Source organism: Pleurodeles waltl, chromosome 2_1 (genome assembly GCF_031143425.1).
Source record: "Pleurodeles waltl isolate 20211129_DDA chromosome 2_1, aPleWal1.hap1.20221129, whole genome shotgun sequence".
Taxonomy (NCBI): Eukaryota; Metazoa; Chordata; class Amphibia; order Caudata; family Salamandridae; genus Pleurodeles; species Pleurodeles waltl.
Genome location: NC_090438.1, coordinates 621,859,376 through 621,874,872, shown reverse-complemented (window position 1 = coordinate 621,874,872; position 15,497 = coordinate 621,859,376). Strand labels below are relative to the sequence as shown.

The window sequence follows — 15,497 nt, the reverse complement described above, 5'->3', positions numbered from 1 at the left end:
TCGTCTATTTATTTTCAGTCTTAGCTTTTCTAGATACAAAGCAGTCATGTTTTCATTTATGCTTGTTGAGCTAACAGCCCTCTACTACGTTTAGAGGACTCATGAACGACTTTAAAAGGGTAATTATATTTCCGTGCTGTTTCTCAACAGAGTTAAAACATTATTTTTATTTATGTCTGACATACTCTGTCGTTTCGTATCTTAAAGCCTCTTGTTGTTAGAAAGCAAAATTATCTCCCTACGTTTATTTGTTTGCCTTCGTGAATGCCAGTTTGTGTAATAATTACACAGTAATTACTCCTCTAATAAAGCCTCAGAGGCCTCAGAGCAGACCCTTGTAACATCAAAACCAGTTGTGTCATTATTATTCTGAAACAAGTGTGTTAGAGTTGTACTAAAAGTTCAAAAAATTTACCCCACAAGTAGCAGACATGACCTTCAAGGTTAGTTCCAACTCAAGGTGCATGGAAACAATTCGAAAAAAACTCTATTGTAACCAGGAAAATCACATCTGTGGTTTAGCTATGCACTCACATTTTTCTGAGGGCAGGACAAACTCTTAAAAACAGAAATATAACTATTCCTATTAAACTGTCACAATGTTTCTAAAAATCATAACCTGAGAAAAGGAAAAATATTAAAAAGAACATATTTTGAATAGTTGGATTTGTATTTACCTGTACGGTTACCTAAATTGGGCACTTTGCTAAAAAAACACTACAAAATATGTCAGATGGTGTAATCTCTTTAAAAAATATGTTTCACAGTAACAAGTGGTCTTTGTGGACGAATACAACATTAAAAGCTACAAAATGCACTACTGTTATTTCCAATAACAATAATAAATGTGAAATAGTAATTCGATGATATCCACTTTTTCCTAGGAGATCCCAAGTGCTCAACTAAAAGGAGCAGAACATCTGCTCACATTTAAACCTGCCCTTAAATTATTACTTCGCAGGCACAACGCTCTGCATGTCTCATATCTGTGGCACTGACCAATTAAAATAAGGGCCCTTTGATCCCAGATCAAACGTTTGAATCAATTTTCTCTGTTCTTGTTTTAAATCCCCTTCAACAAGTGTTCCCCTCCCTTCCCACCTTCCGTACTTTGAGCTTCCTTGTGGAACAATAATATCCTCGAAGTGATTCATTAAGTCTTCTCCCTTCCCATCGTTACTTCTTACTTCTACAAAATGTTCTTTTTCATACTCCATTAAATTTAATAACATTGTATCTGGCTGCATGCCTGGCAAGGCAGTCAATTTATGGACTGCAGTGCCCAAAATTGTTTTAAATGGGTTAACAAGGCGGAGAGTTGCAGGTTGATGAAACTGAGAGATTCTTATTAGCCGTATTTTGTAACACCTAGCATTTCAAAACTGTGTGCCAGGCAAACACATTGCTTTTGGCTTCTGATTTTATTAACGCAGGGTCAATCCAAGACAAATATTCCACATTGCAAGACCAAAGCATTCCTACTGTACCTTGCATATGGTGACAAACTGTTGATCATTCCCCGCTCCAATCACAATATAGCCATCTTTCGTTTTAAAGGCCTGAAAAATAATTAAAAGCAGATTTTTACACATTGAAAATGGAAACGTGAAATTTAGTTTTGTAAAAATAATTTCTGAGCAATTTCCTTCATGTCAGAGGTGTCTGAGTGCTTTAGGTTATTGCTTTGAAATTGTCTACAATATATCTGCTGTACAGTGGTACAGTATATCTAATAGGAGTACTACTGACTGATTGTAACAAGCTTGTTTTCTTTCCAAATAAAGTCTAAATCTTGCCAGCCCTAATGAAAGTGTATAACAGAATATTTTCTGTATGCAGCATTGCTTTTTTTGTAAAGGACTTCACTTGCATGAGGGTATACGTTGCGCACCTTTTTCCACTGATATCTCCAGATTTCCTTCATCAGATTTCACACGCTGTACTAGTTCTTGCTTTTTCTTCAGATTTTGGTACTTTGAATTCTGCAAAACTACACAGCCTGACAAAAACAAGAAAGGGTTGTCTATGACACGTGAGATTGGCCTACATGAAATTTGAAAGTCTCTTTTGAACCGATCAACAATATCTGTGACCATTTTTTGTGAACAGCAAGCTGTTCCTAAAACAGAGGAAATAAAGCTCTGTAATTGTTGTTATCATCCAGGATTTTTTATTTATCCTTCCAATCATCCGTCAATGGAAAGAATAATAATCAAAGACGAGAATAAGAAGGTTTTATAACTCCTTGAGTTTTATCGGAATATCTCAGTAGCAACACAAAAAGGCGCTCAGTAATCTCCAAAAAAGCAGTCAGTAAGAGAGATTAATCTGTTTTACCCAAAGGTCTAATATTCTGCCATGCTAAATATTAAACATAATGCAGTGCTGTGAAGAAATTGCAGATAGTAGCCTAAATGCAAAAAAATTTGAACAGTGAAATGACTACAGAAACAAACGGAATTAACTAGCATATCCTCAAGACTAAAAAAAATATCAAGTTCACACCAACCCAAGGTAAATGCCAAATGCCATTAATAACAACAAAAAAAAATACGTTCCACATCAGCAACTAAAGGGAATACATTATATCGTGCCTGACAACCAAACAGGCATGTAAGACACTCATGGCCTAATTAAAAAAAAATCGTTTCGCACACACCGAGTAACTTCAAGGTGCATAAATGAATACACTGGCCAGAGCAAAACCCTAATACTGATCCCCAGAAATATGACTGGCAGAATGTTGCCCTAGCAAAAGGAATTCTCCAATACCGGAATGCCACCAGGTCGGTGAAATATTCACATGAGCAAATTACGTTAAGGGCTGGTTTATGGGTACTCAAAGATAGCCCTTCTTCCAAAAGTAGGTAAACAGCTACAACCTTCAACTTTGTTGTTTTTTTCATACTCCTTGCAGGTAGTTTCTCAAATGGAAAACCCACTTTACTGATACATGTACTCTTGTCATTTTGAGGGAAAGCGAGTTTCCAGGATAGGAATGGGGAGGCTACACCTGCATTTAATAAGAGCGCAGAAGAGGGTTCTGTTGTGAAAAACACATTTTACAAGAAGAAAAAGTCAAATAGACACATTCATAGTAGCATCACATCTTTGTATTGTGAGAAATTGAGTTATTGGTTGAGGGGATTGAAAGATTTCTCAAGCAACAACCACAATCCTTGTCAGGGTGAACGAAAAAAAGTCACTAAAGTCACTAAATTAACTATCTGGTGGCAAGGCAAAAAACAGGCTTATCTTAGAGGCAATGTGTAAAATATTTATGAAGCCATGAAACATTTAAAAAATGAAAGCACAACACAAGAGAAATCCCACACCAATCCAGAAAATAGAATAGATTTTAATGAATAAAAACCTTCCAGTGAGGCTGCCGATCAGGAGCTGCGAGGTACTACGATGCAAGGTCCTGTGTCTAGATGCATCATGCTGCATTGATTCTGATGAGCCTGCTGATCAGGAGCTGCAAGGTCCTGCATTAGGTTGCATCATGCTGGATTGGTGCTGAGAACACACACACAGCTGTGGGCCTGAAGGAGTGCACTTCCGTGCCAGCCAAGAGTCCAAGATCGGGGGGAATGGACTTGTGGGCATTCTGACTCACTTCAGCAGAGGTCAGCAGCAGGGCAAAGCAGGCCCAGTAGGATCAGGAAAGCTACACAGATTGGAGCTTGTGATGTCCCTGTAGTTCACACTACTGTAGTCAGCTAGCCCTTGGAGTCACTCTGGCAGTTCCCAGTTCAAAGAGAAGGTCCAGTCTTCCTTTCTCAGGCAGTAGGGAAGCAGGGCAGTCCTTTCAGCAGCCTTCTTCTGAATCTTCCACAGGTCCAGACATTATCTGATGAGTTGTTCAAGATGTCTAGTTTTTATCCCTGGTGCCAGCCTTTGAAGTGGGGGGAAACTACTAGACCACCCCCCCACATCTGGTTCTGAAAATGTCCTTTCTTCCCCTGCCCAGGTTCTCAGTGATCTAGGATGGCAATAGGCTGGTGGCACGAAAATTGGTGTGTGCGCTGCCACCAAACTGTTAGGACAAGAAGATGTCAACTTTCTAAAAGTGACGGTTTCAGAATTGTGACTTAAAATCTGACTTTACCATTAAATAGTGTCTTAAATTACACTTAATTTGAGTGTAAACATGATTTACTTAACTGCTCACCAACTTAAGTTACCATTTATTAATTGTAATAAAGTAACCCAATGTTATCATATATTAGAGGTAACAGCCCTGCCAGGTTTCCCAGGTCCATGCATGATGTCCTGCTCCAGTCCAGGTTTTTCTTTGAATTCTGGGACTTTTGGTTTTGTATATACCATTATAAAACAGGACTACAAAAGTACCAGAATTCAGAGGAAAATACTTGGACAGGAGCAGCACATCACACATGGACCTGGGTAACTTGGCAGCTATGAGATAGTAAAAAACAACTTTAGGAGTATTTCACTACCAGTACATGTAAAACTTAAACCCACTGGTCCTACCTTTTAAATACAATCCACTCTGCCCTGTGAGCCTCTAGGGTCTACCCTTACGAGTGGCTTATATGGATTAAGAAGGAAGGTTTAGGCCTGGCAAGAGGTGTGTTTCTTCAGGTTGAAATGGCAGTTTAAAAGTGCACTGCAAATTGCAGTGGCAGGCCTAACACGTTTCAAAAGGTTACTTTAGTGAGTGGCACAATGAGAGCTGCAGGCCCACTATTAGCATTTAATTTAATTTAATTTGAATTTAACAAAACTGAGTACATGTGGTACCACTTTACTAGAGATTTACAAGTAAATTAAATGTGCCAATCTGATGTTAGCCAAATTAAACATGTTTTGGGGAGAGCATATATGCACTCCAGCAATTGTTAGCAGTGGGAACATGCAAAAAGTCCTAAAGACAAAAAAATGAATTCAGCAAAACAGGAGGGGTGAAGGCAAAATGTCTGGGGGACTACAACCCAAGGGTGTCAGTTCTAACATGTATATACCTGATAGATGTTACTTATCTGAGTACTGCTAGAATTATGTGACTGCTGCAGACTTTCTGGAGTACCTCTGGAACCCTTTGGGAATTCCACAGTATTTATCTACCAATATAACAGGAAAGCTTTGGAAGCACATTTCTTACTTTTTCACATTCCTGTTTGTGAGCTATGCTCAAAATCAATTCACTAAAACAGTAACACAGCAGCAGAGATTTGAAGAAAAGTAAGTAATGCAGTTTTGTCACTGATATTTAAATATCAACACTACATGTCTGCCCAAATCAAGCGAATGCTCTGTATCATTGGCCAGTAAATGTATCCTAAACATTTTAATAAGGCAGCTTTCTTGTGACAATTTTCATTACTGTTCTATTACTGGTAGGTACTAGCTTCACAGCAGTTGTGCCTCGTATCAGCAGATACACGTGCACACCTCTTCTTTTTGTTGGTGTCTCATTTTTTTGCTGTATCCACAGCATGTAATTTCTGGTCCCTTTTGGTCATATTGACCATTCCTAAAGCTGAAGTAAATCCACTCTACCGTTGCTGTGCCTGCACAGTTGTTTTATCACTTCTGATGTCTCCTTATACTGAGGGCCTCATTTTCAAGAAACTGATGCACCGGTTCAATGCACCAGATTTCTTGCACTGCCCTAGGATCCCCTAACAACACCAGGGATGTGCTATATTTACATCACAGAGCTCCATGGCACATGTTTTCACAGATGTGTCACATTCTGTTGCACCTGTTGGCGCTAAACTCATTTATTGCTGGACTAGTGCAAAAAACATGATGCTACTCCAGCAATGTGAGGAGGTCCCCATTGAGAAAAGCCCTGCATCAATTTTACACCTGCTCTGAGCAGGCGGTTAAATTCTGACGCAATGAAGTCGCAGAATGATGCAATGAAATATTGTAAATTTCACTGTGTCAGTTCTGCATGGCTTTTCCTTTGGGGACGCCTACACAACATACATTTTAGGGCTCAATGCATCAGTTTGTAAATCTGGAGCAGTGTAAAGCACTGTGAGTGCCACTGCTGCATCAAAACAAAATGACACAACAGTGATGCAAAGGCCTTGTATTGAGGCCTTGAGTCTTTTGGCCACCTTAGTATGTGTTCATACAAAGCAGGGGTGGCCGGAATTGGGCAGGGTTGGATTCCACAGAATTCCACAGAACTCCATTAAATTTCTGCAAGATTCTGCAGAATTCAACAATGGGCTAGAGTGGCAACTTGGCACTATTTCCTTAGCACAAAATGCTCCCTCATGTCCACAAATGGATGCACGGATGCATTTTGCACGAAGAAAATAGCACATCCAAATACCGGTCGGGACCCTTACATACTCTGAGTAATTACCGACACTAGAAAGCACTGCATATGACTCTGCAGTGCATAACCCCTCTGTGCCCTTACATACTCTGCAGTAACTATTACAGAGTATGTATGGGCACAGAGGGGTATGCACTGCTATGCTGTGCTGTGATTTTTAAACAGGGCTGGAAGAGGAGGCAGTCCCCCTATGTTTAAAAAACACTGCAGATTTAAATTTAATGTGCAGTGGTATTTGGCTGCACTCTTTTCTTAGCAGTATATACCCCTCAGCAGTGATTACTGCAGAGTATGTAAGGTATGAACTGCGGTGGTTTCTAAACAGGGCCACAAGAGGTGTTTAAAAATTACTGCAGTTTAAAAATTACTGCTGATTAAACTTTAATATGCAGTGATTTTTTAAACCTAGAACGACTGCTCCCTCTTCCGGCCCACTTTACAAACAATTTACTGCAGATAAATTTTGAAAGCGGAGCAACATAATTTTTATGTAATTGTTTGTTATAAGAGTAACGCAGAATTACCAAATTCCTCCACTTCCACTGGCAGAATTAAAAAATTCCACCCAAGCCTAATAAATATTTCACCAAAACCATTCAGATGGACGCCTGGGTTGTGAAAAATAGCTACACAGGCACTTAAGAGAAAATCAGATAGTCCCATGAAGTAATCACTAAAATCGCTAAAGTGTGAAAGGTTTGAGAAATTGAATGATCTAAAAGGAATACACCTGAGCTAGTCTCACACCCAAGTAATTATAAGCTTATGGCATTGTACCTCTTCACTCTCCTCATACATATGGATGGGTGGTTGGACAATCAAGTGAGCTCCTTTATTTGAAAGACAATGACAGTCGGCAAATAAAGACAGAGAATGAAAAAATGAGCAAGGTCATGAGTGCTTAACTAGGACAGCTGAATAATGTGGGGTGTAAGGTGGAAAGTAAACTTGCTGTGTCCCCCTTCATCATTCCTGATGCATTATGTCCCTCAATGGAACTTGGAAATTAAGCTTGAAGGTTGTGAGAGAAACAGTGGATACTAGAAGAAATAAAAAGCCCAAAGACAGATAACCCGAAGGGACATAAAGCAGACAAAAAATTATCCAGAAATCAGGAATCTCACTAAAGGAAACAGTTGGGGCAGAGGTATCTAAGACATCAGCCAGAACATAGGAATATAAAAGAGACAATAAAAGTAGACCAGATACGAGGCAGATGTGAATTCTCTCACAAATCTATATGGTGTGAGAAAGATGAATACTGCTTTTGCATTGTGCAACTACTCAGAACCCAATGAAAAACAGGTAGTTTTAGACTGGTCACTAAGGAACTTGTGGACATTAGTGTAGATTGAGACAATGCCAAACATAACTTACAAATTGAAATGGTTATTGAAACTGGAAAGGTGTCCTACAAAAACTCAAATGCTTGTACTTATAACACAAAAAGAGAAGCTTTCACACATGCTGCAAAGCCACCAAAGCATGAATGAAAGAGAAGCATATGAGTGATTCTACAAATTTTACTAATTGACAACACAAATGTTGCAAGTAGTAGAGAGGGCGAGATTACCATATGAAATGGCACACACAAAACAAGTACGAGATTACCATATGAAATGGCGCGCACAAAACATGTACATGACGTGTGAAAAATACTTCCAAGTCATCCACAAAATGTAAATCGGGTAGTGGTGAGGTGGAAATGATTGATTTGTGTGGCCAATCTAGAAGCTCTTTGCCTCAGTTCTTAGAAAACAACATAATATATATACAGGGAGTGCAGAATTATTAGGCAAATGAGTATTTTGACCACATCATCCTCTGTATGCATGTTGTCTTACTCCAAGCTGTATAGGCTCGAAAGCCTACTACCAATTAAGCATATTAGGTGATGTGCATCTCTGTAATGAGAAGGGGTGTGGTCTAATGACATCAACACCCTATATCAGGTGTGCATAATTATTAGGCAACTTCCTTTCCTTTGGCAAAATGGGTCAAAAGAAGGACTTGACAGGCTCAGAAAAGTCAAAAATAGTGAGATATCTTGCAGAGGGATGCAGCACTCTTAAAATTGCAAAGCTTCTGAAGCGTGATCATCGAACAATCAAGCGTTTCATTCAAAATAGTCAACAGGGTCGCAAGAAGCGTGTGGAAAAACCAAGGCGCAAATTAACTGCCCATGAACTGAGAAAAGTCAAGCGTGCAGCTGCCACGATGCCACTTGCCACCAGTTTGGCCATATTTCAGAGCTGCAACATCACTGGAGTGCCCAAAAGCACAAGGTGTGCAATACTCAGAGACATGGCCAAGGTAAGAAAGGCTGAAAGACGACCACCACTGAACAAGACACACAAGCTGAAACGTCAAGACTGGGCCAAGAAATATCTCAAGACTGATTTTCCTAAGGTTTTATGGACTGATGAAATGAGAGTGAGTCTTGATGGGCCAGATGGATGGGCCCGTGGCTGGATTGGTAAAGGGCAGAGAGCTCCAGTCCGACTCAGACGCCAGCAAGGTGGAGGTGGAGTACTGGTTTGGGCTGGTATCATCAAAGATGAGCTTGTGGGGCCATTTCGGGTTGAGGATGGAGTCAAGCTCAACTCCCAGTCCTACTGCCAGTTCCTGGAAGACACCTTCTTCAAGCAGTGGTACAGGAAGAAGTCTGCATCCTTCAAGAAAAACATGATTTTCATGCAGGACAATGCTCCATCACACGCGTCCAAGTACTCCACAGCGTGGCTGGCAAGAAAGGGTATAAAAGAAGGAAATCTAATGACATGGCCTCCTTGTTCACCTGATCTGAACCCCATTGAGAACCTGTGGTCCATCATCAAATGTGAGATTTACAAGGAGGGAAAACAGTACACCTCTCTGAACAGTGTCTGGGAGGCTGTGGTTGCTGCTGTACGCAATGTTGATGGTGAACAGATCAAAACACTGACAGAATCCATGGATGGCAGGCTTTTGAGTGTCCTTGCAAAGAAAGGTGGCTATATTGGTCACTGATTTGTTTTTGTTTTGTTTTTGAATGTCAGAAATGTATATTTGTGAATGTTGAGATGTTATATTGGTTTCACTGGTAATAATAAATAATTGAAATGGGTATATATATTTTTTTGTTAAGTTGCCTAATAATTATGCACAGTAATAGTCACCTGCACACACAGATATCCCCCTAACATAGCTAAAACTAAAAACAAACTAAAAACTACTTCCAAAACTTTCAGCTTTGATATTAATGAGTTTTTTGGGTTCATTGAGAACATGGTTGTTGTTCAATAATAAAATTAATCCTCAAAAATACAACTTGCCTAATAATTCTGCACTCCCTGTAGTATAATAAGCACATGTTCAACTTCTAAATCTTCCAGAGCCTATCCTAATCACAAACTAAATTAAAATAATAAACAATAGAAAGGTAGTAAGGATGAGAGCAGCCGCACTTCCGTGGAGTAACAACACAAGTAATAGAAAGAGTCAGTGAAAATTGAACATTGGTGCTCGATGGGTCGGGTGCCTAACTACCCTAATAGGCACAAATATGCGTAACAGGTACACAATAGTAATAACAACAGAATGACCACGGCACACAGGATGGTAAAATCAAAGTTCGAATTAAGGACAAGTGTCCCTGGTGTTCAGGTTCCGGACGTGGGTAACAAATCTGAAGAGTCCTCAGTTTGTGATGCAAGTGTCTTTATTTGTAGGCCCAATTTGTCACAGATTTACGTAGTCTTCCAAGAACAGCCAACACGTGTTTCGTCACACAAGTGACTTTATCAAGGCTGTAAAACAGTAAATGTTGTACAAGGTATGTGGGAGTAATCGTGGGTAAGTAGGCTTAGTTTAAGTCCAAAAGGGACAGGTGCCCGTGTTATGCTAAACCCAAGTAAATGTGTACACACATCCATGTCCGTGAAGTAAAATTAAGCAGGCATGGCAAACCATGGCGAAAATTGTGAACAATAGTCCAATAAGTAAAGGAAAGGACAGTTAGGAAGAGGAGAGAAGTGAGGAAAAAGAGAGCAAATCCTTACTAGAAACCGTATGCTGGATTGTGATAATACACACAAAGTGTTGTACCCAAGAAAAGTGATTTCTAGGTGAAGTCCAGACAGGGTAGTAAATGGAGAAAAGAGGTAGGTACGTAGAAGAGTAGGATAGGGAGGTTAAAAGACATACCTGGGCCAATTGGCCAGGAAAGTGAGCAATGGGCAGAATCGATGGTGTTGTGCGCGAGTAGTAGAGATTTGATTAGCTGGCAGTAGGTAAAAGCCGATCCAGTGAACGAAGGTAAGCAAGGTAGGCCTTGATAAGCTTCGGTTTGGGACCCTACGTGAGTAACAAGGTAAACGTAAGGATAACAAAAGATACATTAAAGGAAACTCGCTAAATCAATTTAGATAAACCTGCGGGCAACTAAGAAAGATAAGGCAGGCAATGCTGGTGAAATATCTATGCGCCATATTCGTACAGCAATTATACAAGTCAGTTAGTGCCAAAGGGAATCCAACACATAGGTGAGGTATTAGTCAGCAAAATGCGAGCGTATGTAAGCATGCCATGAAAGTGAATCAATGATGGTAAGAGAGAGTGTCGTACGGGGCATTAAGTATGCCAGAGACCACAGAAACATGCGACTGTGTAAGGCAAAAAAGTATATATAATAACCGCTTGTAGAAGTAAAACTAAGGGATAGGATAATGGCCCCGTAAGTAATAAGCGCGTGGGAAGGCCAAAGGTGATTGGGAATAAGTCCAAGTAAAATGGAAAAATCACTGGATAAGTAAAGTAATAAGTGACATTAAGGGAGGGCGCAGTGAACCAGGGGGTATGTCAGAAGACAGTTGAGGATAAAACTGCCCCTAACGCGTGACAGGAGTAAAAGGTGCGCTTAAAAAATCGGGAATAAGGATTATAAACAAACGATAAGGAACCGTAGGAAGGCAAGCAGGGGAAATACAAGCCAGTCGCAAAAGCTAGCGAAAGAGTCGAGGTGGCAATTATAAAAGGGAAAGGCGCAGTATGCTAAGCGAATCAAAATTGAGACGGGAGAGTCAATCACGACAATCCCGTGGAAGCGGGTACAAGCCTACCTGTTAAGATGGTGAGCCGGTCGTAGTCTGCAGAAAAAGCGCGTCTCGGTGTAACCGATGCTCCGCGCTCATGTTGTTAAATATGCTGAATGGGCAGTGACAGGGCAGAAGGACTAATTTAGAGCCCAATCGGAAGTGAGTGTAGAGGCGGAAAGGTGGCGGCCATCTTGAGATGGCTAAATTCATTAATAAAGGATGGTAAATGTTACTGTATTGAGGAATATGAGTGGTTAGAGAGTACATAAAAGAATAGTGTTTAGAAAAAGGAAAGAAAACTATAGTAGTGGACATGCTGGTGCCATGAGGCAGATATTAAACAAGGCAATATTGATATGTACAAGCTGATGTTAACATAGTCATTCTACAATGATGTCCAGTAGGGAATACAATGTAAACAAGTATTGGACAGTCCAGATAAGTGAGTAGTGGCACAGAATTTAAATAGTGGTTATATATACAGGCATGAGTTTAAACAAACAAAATAAAATAAAATAAAACAATAAGGTAAGTAGTGTGGAGGCCAAATTGCCCCCTTGTGTGACCAAAATTTAAGTAAGACATAATACCATTCATCATCAGATGTAACGTGCCTGGTTGTGGCAAGCGAATAATAACGCATGGTTAAACATTTGATAAATATACAGACACAGATACAAACATATATTTATGCGGTGTGGTATGGTGAAATTGTAACAACCCGGGAGCCCCCCGGTCTTGTCCCATTTTAAGTCAGGAAAAAATGCAATTTGCGATCAGTGTTAAGACCCTGTTCCACTGCACGAAGTTTTAAAATCCATTTTGCCTCGCATTTTCGTAGATCCTTGGTTCTATCCCCACATCTGGGTGAATTGTCAACATGAGCCACTCCATGAAACCTGACCTTAGTGAGATCTCTCTCACCATGTAGAGTATTAAAGTGTACAGCCAGTGGGTAAGTGGTGTTAAAGTTTCTAATGGCTCTCACATGCTCTTGAATACGTTCCTTGAGTGGGCGTATTGGGCTGCCTATGTAAATAAGACCACATACACAGATAACACAGTACACTGTGAATCTTGTATTACAGTTGATAAAGTCATTGATGTGGTAGGTGGTCTTTGTGTTGTAGGAAAAGGATGTGATCTTATTGAGAGCCAGAGGGCACGATATGCAGCAACCACATTTATAGAAGCCCTTTGGCTTCTTTGGAATCCAGGTAGGGGGAGTGTTTGTGTGTGGGAGGCGAGGAAACTGGGACACAGAATGTTTCTAAGTGTACGTCCTCTGCTGTGTGTCATTGTGGGTGAACTCTTGATATAGTCCTTGAGACATGAGTCTAACAGTAGTAAGTGCCAGTGTTTTTTGAGAATGCGATGTACCATTTTGCTGGCAGGGCTGTACTGTGTGATAAAGGAGACAGGACGTCTGGTAGAGTCAGTTTTGGGAGATTTACTGGTCCTTCTGATGAGTAGAGAGTGTTGGTCCTTGGAGGAGATGCGATTACTGGCTGTCGAGATGAGTTTGTTTGTATAACCCCGTGCCCGAAAGCGTTGTTTCAGGTTCTCGAGTTCCTGGTTAAAAATGTCAGTATTGGTACAGTTACGTCGGACCCCGACCATTTCACCGTAGGGTATTGCCCTGATTTGTGTAAAGGGATGAGCACTCTGTGCGTGTAGAATGGAGTTACAGGCTGTCGGTTTTCTGTACAGTCTGGATGTTATTTTATTGTCGGTGATGTATAGAAGAAGATCTAGGAATTCAATCTGGGCACAGTCAACCTTATGTGTGAATGTTAGGTTAAACTAATTGTTGTTAAGGTGGCATGTGAGTAAGTTAAGGTCGGACACACTACCTGTCCAGATTACCAGAATATCGTCAATGTATCTCTCCCAGTACAAAACATGTTGGGTAATGTGTGTAGGGCAGTTTGACCAAAGATGTACCTTCTCGAATTGGCCCATGTACAGATTTGCATAAGAGGGTGAGAATTTAGCTCCCATAGCAACTCCCTGGCATTGTCGGTACCAGTTCCCATTGTGTATGAAGAAATTATTCTCCAGTACTATGCGTGTAAGATCGAGGAGCATGAGTGTGTGTTCATATAATGTGGCATCACGCACGCTCAGAGTGTCTGATAGCATCCTAAGGCCCATTTCAAGGGGAATAGAAGTGTACAATGAACTAACATCGAGGCTAACAAACAGACACTCCTCCGTCCATTCAACATCTTTAAGTTGACATAGTATGTCCCTGGTGTCTTGGATGTAGGAAGGAAGTTTGCGTACCATGGGCTGGAGAAAGGAGTCTATGTATTCCGAGATGGGTTCCGTTGGTGAGCCGATGCCCGAGATGATGGGTCTCCCTGGTGGAAAGCTGCTCGTTTTATGTACCTTAGGTAGAATGTATATGCACAGTGCCCGGGGTGCCGAGACAAGCAGGTATCTATATTCAAGGTCAGAGAGTAGACAGAGATTTTTCCAATAAGTCAATTTGTCTGCAATTAGAGTTGAAACGGCAGGGAGAGGGTTCAATTGGATCGGAGTATAGGCTTGTGTGTCAGCCAATTGTCTGTCAATTTCCATCAGATAGTCAGATCTCTTCATGACCACAAAGTTACCCCCCTTATCAGCCTCCTTGATCACTAAGTCAGTCTGTTTAGAGAGTCTTTGTAGGGCTAGAACCTCATTATGGTTAAGATTGTTATTCTGTCTACGTATGTAGGTATTGGATTTGTCCTCAAGGTGGAAAAGTTCAGTGCTTACTGCTTTATGAAACACATCTATGTAGTTATCAGGAGGTAATAAAGGGACAAAAGTGGATTTGGGTCTGAGTCCACTATTAAGGTCTAAGTTGGATGGAATGTCTAACTGGACCCGTAACGTGTCCAAACTGGGAGGTGATGTGGAGGTATTATCAAGTGAAAGGATCATGTGGATGTCCTGCAGATCCCTGATGGATTGGTTGCATGCCGGTATAGGACTGCGGACGTCACTGTTATGCTGGGGATTGTTGTGAAAAAACTTTTTAAGCTTCAGATTGCGTACAAATTTGAAGAGATCAACATGTATGTTGGTGTAATTTGGTGTGGAAGTAGGACAGAAACCCAAGCCTCTTTTCAAGATGTTAATTTCATGAATGGACAAGTCAACATTAGAAAGGTTCATGACCTGTACAGAATCCTCTGATACAGTGAGTAAGTCTTGGTGGGGGGTACCCATTATGGTCTTTGAGTTCTCGTAGTGGAGCGAGTTGCCACGCCCTCCCTTGTGTTCGTTATTGTGTTTCCTCCCCCCCCGCCGGGTGGGTTTGGGTTTGAGCCTGCTCTGTTGAAATTCTGTCGGACACCCTTTCTGTAACGACCTAGCTCCTCTAAAAAAGAACTCGAGTGATGAATTGCGCACAACACCATCGATTCTGCCCATTGCTCACTTTCCTGGCCAATTGGCCCAGGTATGACTTTTTACCTCCCTATCCTACTCTTCTACGTACCTACCTCTTTTCTCCATTTACTACCCTGTCTGGACTTCACCTAGAAATCACTTTTCTTGGGTACAACACTTTGTGTGTATTATCACAATCCAGCATACGGTTTCTAGTAAGGATTTGCTCTCTTTTTCCTCACTTCTCTCCTCTTCCTAACTGTCCTTTCCTTTACTTATTGGACTATTGTTCACAATTTTCGCCACGGTTTGCCATGCCTGCTTAATTTTACTTCACGGACATGGATGTGTGTACACATTTACTTGGGTTAAGCATAACACGGGCACCTGTCCCTTTTGGACTTAAACTAAGCCTACTTACCCACGATTACTCCCACATACCTTGTACAACATTTACTGTTTTACAGCCTTGATAAAGTCACTTGTGTGACGAAACACGTGTTGGCTGTTCTTGGAAGACTACGTAAATCTGTGACAAATTGGGCCTACAAATAAAGACACTTGCATCACAAACTGAGGACTCTTCAGATTTGTTACCCACGTCCGGAACCTGAACACCAGGGACACTTGTCCTTAATTCGAACTTTGATTTTACCATCCTGTGTGCCGTGGTCATTCTGTTGTTATTACTATTGTGTACCTGTTACGCATATTTGTGC

The 15,497-nt window shown here is 40.9% G+C and overlaps 1 protein-coding gene across 2 annotated transcripts in view; it reads right to left on the bottom strand.

Annotated features, from left to right (window-relative positions):
• The window catches only part of SUGCT (succinyl-CoA:glutarate-CoA transferase), a 2,876,649-nt gene that overhangs the window by 1,606,517 nt on the left and 1,254,635 nt on the right, over nt 1-15,497 (bottom strand). For both annotated transcript variants that reach the window (XM_069215909.1, XM_069215917.1), the window contains exon 10: nt 1,488-1,559. In XM_069215909.1, coding sequence (XP_069072010.1) covers nt 1,488-1,559 — 72 coding nt within the window. The remainder of the gene's footprint in view (nt 1-1,487; nt 1,560-15,497) is intronic.